The sequence below is a fragment of the Montipora capricornis genome, chromosome 8 (assembly GCF_036669925.1).
Source record: "Montipora capricornis isolate CH-2021 chromosome 8, ASM3666992v2, whole genome shotgun sequence".
Lineage (NCBI taxonomy): Eukaryota > Metazoa > Cnidaria > Anthozoa > Scleractinia > Acroporidae > Montipora > Montipora capricornis.
The window spans coordinates 12878960-12891459 of NC_090890.1; the positions used below are offsets into that span (position 1 = coordinate 12878960).

The 12500-nt window shown below is 38.8% G+C and overlaps 1 protein-coding gene across 4 annotated transcripts in view; it reads left to right on the forward strand.

The window, feature by feature from the left end:
- LOC138059099 (diphthine methyltransferase-like) overlaps positions 1-12500 on the forward strand; it is a 37274-nt gene that overhangs the window by 18818 nt on the left and 5956 nt on the right. Inside the window, exons 8-11 of one of the 4 annotated variants that reach the window (XM_068904613.1) lie at positions 636-711; positions 4974-5001; positions 6246-6707; positions 7334-8396. The exons of 2 other annotated variants lie outside the window; for them this stretch is intronic. In XM_068904613.1, coding sequence (XP_068760714.1) covers positions 636-711; positions 4974-5001; positions 6246-6707; positions 7334-7605 — 838 coding nt within the window. In that variant the 3' untranslated portion in view covers positions 7606-8396. Of the gene's footprint in view, positions 1-635; positions 712-4973; positions 5002-6245; positions 6708-7333; positions 8397-12500 lie in introns of those variants that run through there. One more of the 4 variants, XM_068904614.1, reaches the window with a different exon arrangement.

The window sequence follows — 12500 nt, forward strand, 5'->3', positions numbered from 1 at the left end:
CTTTCCTAAGATGCTAAAGTTGACCCAATATCTCAAAACGTTATCTTTGTCGGTTACATTTAGATGCGTAATTCACCCAGTTCAGTATAATAAACAATATCACCGAAATTCCTTTTCTCGTTTGTCTTTCCACGGTGTGTCGAGATGGAGTTGCGGTGGAATTTTGGGCACAAAAGTGATAAATCTGCCATTTTCAGACGTTGAAAATGTTAAGTCGGTATTTCTCTACTCCTTTTGTCCTTAGCCAGAAACTTATATTTTCAGCTTTTCTCGTAAGATCTCTTTCCCAGTCTACGCCATTCTCTCCGAACGCACTGACCCGCAACGTGAGTGTTGTGAATAAATTTGAAACTCGTCCGGCCGTGGTCAGAGAACGCCGTGCAACAACTTGTCGAGAATGGCAAAGCTTCGTTACTACATGCCGGTACTTTTAGTACTTGTTGCTGTCACTTCGTTTCTTTCAACTTTAAGGTGAGCTACATTCTTTGCACTTTCTCATCAGTGTCAGCTTACGTTTAGTGGTATTGTTTGAACATCCAAGACTTGCGAATCTTACATTGAGAAGGAAATATTAAACAACACATAGCATTGATCCATCCCTATTAATTTACAACCCGCCTATTTTCCTGTTTCAGTTTGTGCCAAACAACTAACTCGACCGGCAAAGAGAATGAAGATTTTCGTTGCAAGGCCGAAACGTCAAGTTGTTGTGTAAGTACAAGAACATTTTATTACTGTACTCGTTCATTCTAATACCACTTCAAAACGCACACGGTTAGGTGTTTAAAATTCACGCTTCGCAGAAGAGGAAATTAGTCTTGTATGAAGACGCAATAATTGTTTCATCAGAGACGCATACGTGCCACGGTTTAATACCTTCATAAAACCTGTCAATAACAAAAGATATGTTGAAAAAAATTCATATTCGTTTAATGTACGCTTTATAATTTTTTTAAAAATTTGCAGTCGGCAGAAATTAGTAAACATAATTGAAGAACAAAATCATGTTTTAAATGAATTCAACAGCTTTTGAAGGCGCTGAGTTAAATGATGGGGAATTAACAGTCTTAAGGATTTATTGGAAAACCTTCGAAAATGTGCAATGTTGTGAGTCAGTCCTAAAACTTCGGCTCTGTACAACTTTAACTGAACTTTTGCCCAGCTGCCAACTAGAGTACATTGTACAAGGCAAAAAATACAATACCATCAAAGGTTTAGGACATACCCGTACTAGAATTAAATATGCCTCGATGCGTTGTTGCTTTTTCCAAGACCTTGCTCTTTTCTGTAAGCTTAAATTTTCCCTGCATAGTGAGAAAATCCAAGGCGATTAACTAGAAAATTCGAAAAGCCAGACAGACGATGTTTTTTGCTTCCTCTAAATCTCATAAATTTTGTCAGTGAAACTCTTTGCCTTTATCTTGCATAAGAAGTAAATTTTTTTTACAACGGGCGCCTCGTGAATTTTTTTTTTCAGGGGGCTCGGTCAAGATGGCGTCTAAAACTGATAATTGCTATTGCGTAATGCAAGCTCTGACAGCGTTGCCATTTTCATTCCTTTAAACCAGATTAAAGTTGAAAATGGCACAGTGCTTCTAAATATACGAAGAACTTGCTGAGAAAATTTGACTGACAAAAATAGAATGAGTATTTTCACCTGCTTTGAAGCCATGAAAAATGAACTTCATTTTCTGACTGATCCCGTCAGTATTCTAAGGTTTATTGCTTGTCGTTTGCCATAAGAGAGGTAATTTTGTCATACTTGTGCTAATGTAATATCAACTATGGCTGTAGAACTGTAGGCAGTAAACAGATAAATAGCTTTCGGTCAGTACACTGATTTGCATAATTTTGAGGCCTGTAAACTTTTTGAAATGACATGGCGTCTTGGAGACTTGAATAAATATTGACTAAATTTATTTCTGTGCCACAATTAACATGAACCGTTATTCTTTGAATATCGTCGTCTTCTTTAACATGCCGATTATGTAATAACTCTATGAGTCCTCCTTGCTCAATCATGAAAATCACATACTTGAAATTGGTTAATATCCGCTACTGATTTATACACCAAAAGCGCCTTTGTATGCATTGGCAGTCAACTTCATTTTCATATTTCATTAGGAGCTTGGACGAACGAGCAACGATCGGGAATAACATTTTTTTGTTCGCTTCTAACAAAACATTTCTGTCTGAAAGTCCTGTTGGAATTTTGGTAGATTTCCTCAGTGTTCCGTACCCGAGGCAAGCTTTCTCCATCAGTTCTCTCTGTCAACTTCGATGCCCTTCAAGCTTTGGTTTGTGTTTTTCCTCCGGGAGCCGCATTTGAACATTAAACTTTGTTCTGTTTTTGTAAAATTTTATTTCGAACCCGCCTATTTTAGACAAATTAAGTATCAATGTTCACTTCTTGTATTTAATAACAGAAAGCACAATTCAAGTTATCAATCTGCTTTTTTTCGTAATGCACCGATCAACTTGAAACTTCAACATCCCGTCCCCCGGGCAAACCACAGGCATTTCAACTTTTGAAGATGGGATCATTCAAATTCCCACCCCCTCGGACCAAAATAGTGTTCAAATGCCCTGCCCTGTCGTCGTATTTCTCTGTCTTTCCCAAACTTTTGAGGACCTTTTTTGTAAGCCAGTGGCTCACCAATGCTATATCTCTTCCTTTAAACTCTTCCATCTCGTCCAAACATGTGTTTTATGGCTGGTAGCGACTTAATCGCCCGAAAAAAATCATTTGATACCTGACTCTTCTGGTTCAATTTTCCCCACATCTCGCAGGCAAAGGTCAAATTCCCCACTCCACGGGCACAGAAAATAGTCAAATGCCCGGGGCTTGCCCGGGGGGGGGGGGGGGGGGGGGGGGGGGAGGCTGTTAAAGTTTCGATTTGATCGGTGCATAACTACCTCAGTTGCCACAGAATTTTTCAATGACACCGTTAGAACTGAAGTGTTTCCCAATGTGTAATCGATTTTGGCTTTGGAAAAAACAATCATGATAAATTAAGTATAGTTTATATCTCGAAATTTATTGCATTTAGAATCGTGTTTACGCAAACGTTAGGCCGAAATTTGCGTTCTGCAATTTCTCAGAAGGGAGAAACAAGAAAGAGCACAAGAAAGCGATGCCGAGTCTCTCTAGCAAGGGGATTTCATGGGCGGGAATCGAATGAAATTTTTCTCAAAGACTTATCGTTTAGAAAATTAAATACCGCTACTCTTCATTGAGAACACGAAAAATTCTCTGAAGATTAATTAAAGGAAACATTTGTACCCCCTTTTATCTAACACATCCAGGTCTTACATTAAAGGCTGTTTCCTTGCACCACAATTTTCGGTTGAAGTTTGTCCCAATTAACTTTGAACAGTTAGTATATGTTCAAACCGTTTTTGCATCACTTATTTCAAGAAATAAAATGATCCTGCTACGAAAGGATAAACTGGAATAATATTGCTATTAATTTTTTGTTACACGCATCAGAAAAGAGTAAATACTTCGTCCAATTTTCGACCGTCATCTTAGATTTGCAATCGATCCAAAAAAAGTTTAATACTACCCTATGTACAATGCAAAAAAGCAATGACAATATTATGAATGATTGCCAGAGATACGAAACTAAACACAAAAAAAGAACATTCCGAAGATGTTATCGACGGCACTTGAGCATAGCAATTTTGTCGGAGACTTTGTGTTGCCGTGCTTGCGTGCCGCTTTGTGGTTGTGAGACTTGAATAATCATTTTCTTATCAATGCTTGGTGTCGAACAATTACGCTGGAGGCAATGCAGTATAAAAATTGCTACTACATTCCTAGTTTTTCAAAGAAACTCGTTCCCAACCTGCTGTAAAACTTACGAGTGGATAATTATTTTTTTTTTTATGAGAACGTCTAATTTTACAATTTAATTGGCATATTTACAAAAAAAAGAATTATAATAAAAATTTTAAAAAAATTATAATGATAATAGTAATGAAAGGGAAAAAAAAAGCCATAAGGGTAATTTTTAAAAGAGTTGCGTGACCCCATGTAAATCCATATAAGGTTTGAAGGTTCTTCTTTTTTGGCGATTTGAGCCTGAAAACTTTCTTAACATTATCTTGAATTTGTGTGGTATGCTAAGGTCGACTACAAACTGAGTTGTTCATTAATTTGTCATCATGCAAAAAGAAAACCACCTGTTAATGGTAAAAACGTCCCTAAGTAATTTGAGGCTTTTGCCCTGTTACGTTTCTTTTACCTGGCCTTTATTTATACTCCTCACCAAAACAGAAAAACAAATGAGCAGCATAAAGACGTTCTTAACTGACTCTCGGCTTGGGTACAGTATGTTCTTAGTACGTTCAGTTAAATGTTGGTTATTCTCTGGTTACAATAGGAAATCAACGAAAAGACGAATCGACGATTGTAATGTTGTCTATAAAAGTCGGTAATAGGCGCATAGAACGGAACTTCGATAAAAGACGTTTGTTCATTTTGTATTTGTCGTGTTTGCACTCCTTTGCAATTACCTATTCACAGTCACAACTCAACCAACGAGGCGATCCACATTCATGGCAAAACGTCATTACGTCAACCTATATACTCCTAGCGAGCTCGGTAGTTTAAACTAACCCGCCGTGATTGATTGAAAGTCATCACGAGTGAAAGCTCCAGCCAAAAAGTAAATACGATGTTAATTGCAGTAGAGATCTGAGTTGGGAAGAAAATATATTTAAGATCAGGATTACGTGCCCCTTAAACACTAAGACCAGAAATGTATTGAGGATCTTCTCGTAAAATAGTACGGAGCGACTTCCCTTGAGTCTTACTGTATTAATAATTTTTACGGTGTTCTCTACAACTTAACGGTTGATTGACAAGTTATCTGCACGTGCCTAATGTATCGCACCTTTTTTTTTTTTAGCGCATGTGTCCAATATTTTTCTGTGTATTTAGTACGTGGCGCTTTTCTTGTTCATTTTAGGGAATTCAAGCCACTTCTGGGAGAGTTGGTAAGTCTGTTCGCCATAATATTTTATACCACTTTGAATTTTTTTAATCAGATAGTTTCATAAACGCCCCATAAACCTGGTCTCGCATTGCTAATGTATTTTTGCTCAATTCTTCCTCGATTTGTCCTTCAACTGTAAGTGACTTTAATGAACGCCCAATTTGAGACTAACCTATGCACTTGTCTGTAAATTTTCCATTTTGGTTCTCTTTTTAAACATATCGACCCCTTTTATTTGATTCCTGGAATGCGTTAACAAAACTAAAAATACTGAAAAACAATCTGCTCTTTCTGATCTATGACGTTCTCTGGAAGTATGTCGAGAATCGTCTCTTTTAACTTGTTATAAATCAGGGTCGTAACAAGGCATATTTTTTCGTAACTGATCCCATATTTTTACCCAAATATTTTTATCACTGATTCCAAAAACGATGAGAATTTTGATCCTTGAACCCGCAAAAATTTGATCCCTGATTCCATGAAAAATACTTCTGATCCCGATACCACGCGTTGTGATTCCAGATCCCTAGGGTTGTGATCCCTGATCCCGGCCCTCTTCAGGCCTTTGATCCCTGATCTCATGGAGAGTGTTTTCGCTCACGTAACCAGCAGCCATACTAAAACACACGGAAGAAATTTCATAAGCATAGAGTTCAATTCCCAAAAGAATATTTCGCTCCTCCAACATAGCTGCCTTGACATCGTGTGAAAACACTCTATACCCTCGATACGACCGTGATGATAAATCCACGAAAAATCACTTATCACTGTAAAAGTTTTATTATCTCCCTGTCTTACAACCCTTTTTCAATCACTACTACCCGCTGCCAAAAATAGGAACTCCCTGATGAGTTTTGCTTGAGCGCACACTATATTTTTGAAAGATTATCCAAGTTGGTTATTTGATCAGCGCATTTTCGGCTCTATTGAAAGACTAATTAATCGATTTCCGACAAGTCTGCAACTTGAATTTTCGTAATATTCAGTTCCACGCGAGTACACACAATATTGAGAAGAGAGGAAGGAGTACATATATTGTAGACGACTTTCGTAAATGGCGACCACTTTTACATTCTTTTTTCTTTATGTTAATTAGCCCTACTGCCCTCATTTTGAAACAAATTCTTTTGAAATTTGCTCGTCGTAGCGAGGCTAGAAAGGCTTATTAGCATTAAAACAAAAGAATAGTTTATTTGGCCGCCATTATGAAAGAGGTCTACGATACTCCATGTCTCGTTGTTATAGGAATTCCTGGTCATTCCGGTCTTCGGGGACCAAACGGACCTCCCGGAAGAAGTGGTCTCGATGGAATCGCCGGTACCAAAGGCTACCCAGGAGAGAAAGGGGCACGCGGTCCTCGGGGGTGGAGAGGAAGCCCCGGAGCACCGGGAACGAGTGGTGTAAACGGAGTACCCGGATGGAAAGGGGACGACGGGCCAAGGGGTACTAGGGGCTTGATTGGGTCCCCAGGCCTTGCCGGAACTAACGGTCAAAAGGGAGAACCTGGACACCAAGGAGAGACTGGAGGTTTCAGTAATTTGTGGGTTTGCAATTGCGAGTGGAATGATCCAACACAAGTATTTCATGTGACTACAACTGTTTGGATACACGACGATCCTACTACGGAATTTTGCGATGTTCCAACGGCGTTTGGGGAATTCCATGTGAAATCTCGTGCTCCCGTTACTTATGTTCTTCATGTTGGTGGTTAGTATAGCTCACTGATATAAAATACTGATATTAGCTGTGGGTAGGGTTATGACAAAAAATCAACATAGTATTAATTGAGCGACTCATGCAGTTTTGAAGAAGCTTGAAAAAAAAATCCAAAGAGCTGATAAAGGTCGAATCGCAACGCGCTTGAAACGTCAGCCATTTACCAACCCCACTCTCCTCCTGTGGTATCACCACATTAAGAATAAAGGGAGGGTTTCACGTCTCTGCGCATGGGCAAACTGTCACGTCAGCTAATGCAGGAAACGGAAACAATGCCATAGAAGTGGATTACTCATTGTAATTACTTTTGCAATCACTTCCTTTGCGTTATGAACCTACTGCATGCCAATAGATAACTCGCGCGTAGAATAAAATGTTCGGCCCGTACAATAAATTTGATAGTCAAAACTAAATTTGATATTTCCTGTGTAAACCCGTGCCTCAGTCATTCCTTGTATTTGCTTTAATGCTCTCTGTGATTAATGAACATCATCTGGTTCAGTAAGAGACTACGTTGAGTACTCGCGACGAATATTGAGCGCGCTATGACCATATTTGGACATTGTCACAATGTGTTGGATAATAATATATGTTAATATATATCCCTTCTCTTACAGGAGACCAAGTGATTGGCGATGCTACGAATGTGTTTTATCGTGTCCGCTGTTCGCATCAGAATCGTGTAGAGTACATCCCCTACCGAACTGGTCACAGAATCTTCAAATACGAAGAGTGGAACCGACTGGAATCCGAGACGTTCACTGGCGTGGAAGACTCCATGAAAACGTACGGCATCTGGAGATGCCAGCTTCAAATCCGAAAAGAGAAACGAACTGCTCGTTATCGATGGGATTCAAACTATGGCGAACTGAGTCTTACCATGTGGTAACTCCTTGGCAACAAGCAATGAAGATTGGCACTGAGGAGCTGCTTACATCGCATTTCCGGCGATGGGCATGCACCACACTGTTAAAGAAGAGACATTTATTGGTTGCCGTTTGACCAGACGTTGTTCTCCCCATGTTAAATCCGTTTTCAGTTTGCACCTTTATAATGCGGGTTTTAGTTACGAGCGGGGACAGTGTCATTCCAGAGAAATGAAAAAAATCGTTTGAGAAATTAAGTCCACAGAGAACTGCACGCATTTCAATGTTAGAAGAATGTTCCGGCTCCCGCAACTTGGATTGAAGTGGCTGCCGATCTATTCCATTGATTGAGGGCTGCGTTATGCTTGGAACAGGCACAGAATAGTAAAAGTTCGGTTGAAAACATCTTTAAATACGTTCAAACAAGTTGGTATCACTTCAGTTCGTCGTGATCTTGAGGAGCAAATACCCTGGATGAGGTTTTTTTGCGATGTCAGGACATTTAGTTATGTGACATTTTTCAAAGAGTTTAGTGGTATATTAATATATTATCCCTACTGTAGGAATTGATGAATTCAGTGATGAAATCCTTTAAAGAAGTTGAGAAGTGGATTGGATCAGGCTTTTAAAGTGTTGTTCACGGTCCAAACCTCAGTAAACTCGTGGCAGTAAGACAAGAGTCTAAAACGTTGACATATAATTTCGTCGAGGGGGAAGCCTTGTGGAAATAAGTGGTAAAAGTCAATTCTGTGAGGGCACGTTATGACTGAAGAGAGCATGAAAAAGAAGTGAATATTAAAATTTTGTAAATAAGCGTTTAAGTAACAAAGTTTGAAGTAAGGAAGAAAAATCTAATTCTTTACTTGCAGAAATCCCATAATCCACCTCTTTTACCCCACCCACCCCCCAAAAAATGGATAGGCACCAGTGATTATCGATACACTTCGATCTCGCGACTGTTGACGATGTATAAAATGATCCATGGCTTCGTAGACAGGGAACCACCACGTGTCACTTCAGTTTCTAATACTCTAATCGATGTAGGCATAACAAATTCCCCAGAGAAGGTTACAAAATCGGGTGTCATTCACCTTGGTATTAGTGATCATTCTCTTGTCTTCTTGACACGTAAGGCCCACTGCGACGTAATGGTCCTCGCATGATTGAGACACGACAATTTAAGCAATTCGACAGAAACAAATTTTTAGGTGAGTTCAACGAAATGCCATGGGCCTATGTCGATGCGCATTCTGACCCAAACAAGAAATGTTTCTCAGCTGCGTTGATAAACACACACCACTAACATCGAAAAGAGTCCGTAACAAACGATGCCCATGAATTACTGATGATCTCCTTTGTAAAACCGGAAGAAGAGATTACCTTAAATGGGATCAATATAAGCGTGCTAGAAACCAGGCAAATAACGCAGTTAAGCTCGCAAAGAAACTCTATGTTTCTGACAACCTGGAGACTAATAAAGGTAACTTGCGCAAAACACGGAACCTAATTAACGAGTTAACCTCCCGTCACAGCGGCAAGACGTCCAAAATCTTGGAGATCAAAGCTGACAATAAAATTGTTAGTAATCCGGTTGATATAGCAGAAACTATTAATGAACACTTTAAAAATATTGCGCAAGTACTAGCAGAACATATTCCTGGTGTAGATGTAAATCCTGAAGTTTATCTGGAAACCACTGATAAATCGTTCTCTCTGCAAACTCCGAGTATCGATATTGTATTAAACACTTTAAAGAAAACTGATGATAAAAAAGACTCTGGTCTTGATAAGAGTCCGAGTACACTGTTAAAGACAGCTGCCGGTATTATCGCACGTTCGCATACAACCATATTCTCCAAGTCCATCCTCACTGGGATATACCCAAGCGAATGGAAAACGGCCAAAGTAACTCCAGTTTTTGAAAAGGGTATTAAATCGAATCCTAACAATTATAGGCCAATTTCTGTAATTCCGATAGTTTCTAAAGTTTTTGAAAAAATTGTTTACAACCTACTCTACCATTATCTAAATGAGAACAAATTACTATTAAGTTGCCAATCAGGGTTCCGCTCCTTACACAGTACTCTTACTGCTTTGCTTGAGGCGATAAATGACTGGTCAGTTAACATCGACAATGGGTTATTAAATGGCGTCATTTTCATTGACCTTACTAAGGCATTCGACACCATTGATTACGAAATCATCTTGCGTCAAATGTCATTCTTGGGTTTTGACCAGGTAGCTATCAGGTGGTTCCTGTCGTACCTAAGTGGCCGAACCCAAAGATGTGATGTCAACGGCAAACTATCAACTGCTCGCGATCTCAGGTGCAGCTGAACTAAGTAAACTGAGCTGCTGGCTGAAAGCCAATAAGTTTAGTTTAAATGTTGCCAAAACTGAACTTATGATTATTGGGACAAGGCAGAGATTATCTGTCCAAAATGAAGACGTTGTAATAAGAATTGACGATCAAATCATCAAGCAGGTTGAACATACCAAATCCTTGGGCGTTACCATAGATGCTCAACTTACTTGGCGCAAACACGTTGAAGAAATATGCAAGAAAGTATCCTCTCAAACGTGTGCGACCTTTTATTCCAAAAGAAACTGTCATTCAAATTTATAACGCTCTTATTTTGCCATATTTCGATTATTGCAGCCCGATTTGGGACTGTTTGAGTGGCTACCTAAGTGATAAGCTTCAAAAATTCCAGAATCGTGCAGCTAGAGTAATTACAAAATTTCCTTTTGATATGAACTCGAATCACCTCCTAACCACCCTCAGGGAGAGGCTATCAATTCGACGAAAGAAAGGGAAAGCCTTAGTGATGTATAAGACAATGAATGGACATGCCCCAGATATCTTCAACGTCTTTTCACTCAATATTACTCTAATTACAACCTGAGAAACTCTGAGGGAAAACTGGCTTCGCCAAAACCGAGAAGTAATTATTTAAAGCGATCCTATATCTTATATCGGGGCCACATTGTGGAATAACTTGCCCCGTAGCTTAAAGAATGTTGGATCTGTTGATCAATTTAAGCGAAACTTGAAGAAGGTATCCAGCATATCAGATTCCCACACGGCAATCATATAAAGCAGTTGTAAATAGTTTTTAACTTTAACATGTCCCAGGAGAAATTGCAAACAATGATTATGCAACAGGAAAAGAAAACAAACAGCGGTTACAAACATTTTCATTTTATACTTGACGTTTCGTATGTTGCAGCATACATCATCAGAAGTGACGGTTAAAAACTGTTACACAGAATTTTAAAAAACTAGAGCGAGGAACTGGTGACTAGTTAAAAAGTGTGATAACAAAATCGTAACTTCCGGTAGTCGATTCTTCCGGAAGAAATTAATAAAGAAAAAGCTTCTCACTACCAATGTTTTCATTGAGAGAGGGTTTTAAGTCACTGATTAATAGCGTTTCTTTAATTTTACATTGCATGTCGGACTTCCCAGTTGCGAGGATTTCAAAATGGTCCCATTTGATGTTATGACCGGTAGAAATTGTATGGTCTGCAACAGCAGAGGCGTGGCCGACTTGTGTAAGAGCTTTGAAATGCTCGGACTTCCTGTCATGCAATCTTCTTTTTGTTTTGCCGATGTAGAAGGAATCACAGTCCCAACAACTGGCTTTGTATACTATTAATGATCTTTGAGAACGACTGAAACGATCTTTGTAGGGAAAAAAAGACTTAATCCTGCAAGTGTTTTGAAAAATAACCCTAAGATTGACACAGCCATAAAACTTACTAATACAAGATTTAACACGTCGAGTAAGAGCTTCACTTTGAAAGCCCAAAAAAGGCAAGACAAGAATGATATCAAAATGGGACCATTTTGAAATCCTCGCAACTGGGAAGTCCGACATGCAATGTAAAATTAAAGAAACGCTATTAATCAGTGACTTAAAACCCTCTCTCAATGAAAACATTGGTAGTGAGAAGCTTTTTCTTTATTAATTTCTTCCGGAAGAATCGACTACCGGAAGTTACGATTTTGTTATCACACTTTTTAACTAGTCACCAGTTCCTCGCTCTAGTTTTTTAAAATTCTGTGTAACAGTTTTTAACCGTCACTTCTGATGATGTATGCTGCAACATACGAAACGTCAAGTATAAAATGAAAATGTTTGTAACCGCTGTTTGTTTTCTTTTCCTGTTGAAATTGAAATGGCCAAAGGACAAAAGTATTTATGATGATTATGCAAAATTTTGCTAGTAGTGAATAGTTGTAGAAAACTAACAAGTGGCAGTTTTAACACTTTCAACAAATTACTATTTGGAAGGATTGAATCTACCAAACGTTTTCACTTAAAAGTAATGTTATGATGCCATACGAAAGACCTCTAGATGCTCAACGTGATGCACTCATTAATGTGGCGTAACGGGTCACCATGGCAACAAAAGAGCCATCTAACAGCCTATATTTCGTCTTTAAACGCATATCTCCGTGACTCCCATTTTTTATTGCTGCATGGAGAGTGATTAGCGCGCTAGGCTAAAACTTTCTGCAAGTTTGACAAAACCTCTGGAGCAGATTCATAGCCACCTAGACATTTTAAACATTTAAAGGTAGCTCTGAATCCGCTGCAGAGAATTTTTAACTTTGCAGAGAGCTTTGTCTTAGCCTGCTAATCACTTTTCAGCAATAAAAATAGGGACCACCGAGTTCGTTATTGAGATGTAAGTGCTTACACACAATATATAGGGGTTTTTTTACATAGTTCTTTTGTTGCCATGGTAATTGATTACGTCACATTAATTTGTGCATCTTGTTAAGCAATTATGGGTTTTTTTATATGGTACCATAACATTGGCTTTAAGTTGAAAATTGTTTAAACCGGCTTGAGCCACCTTAACCTACTGCCAAATTAATTCCTGACGGAACAAAAATCTCTTTTACAAA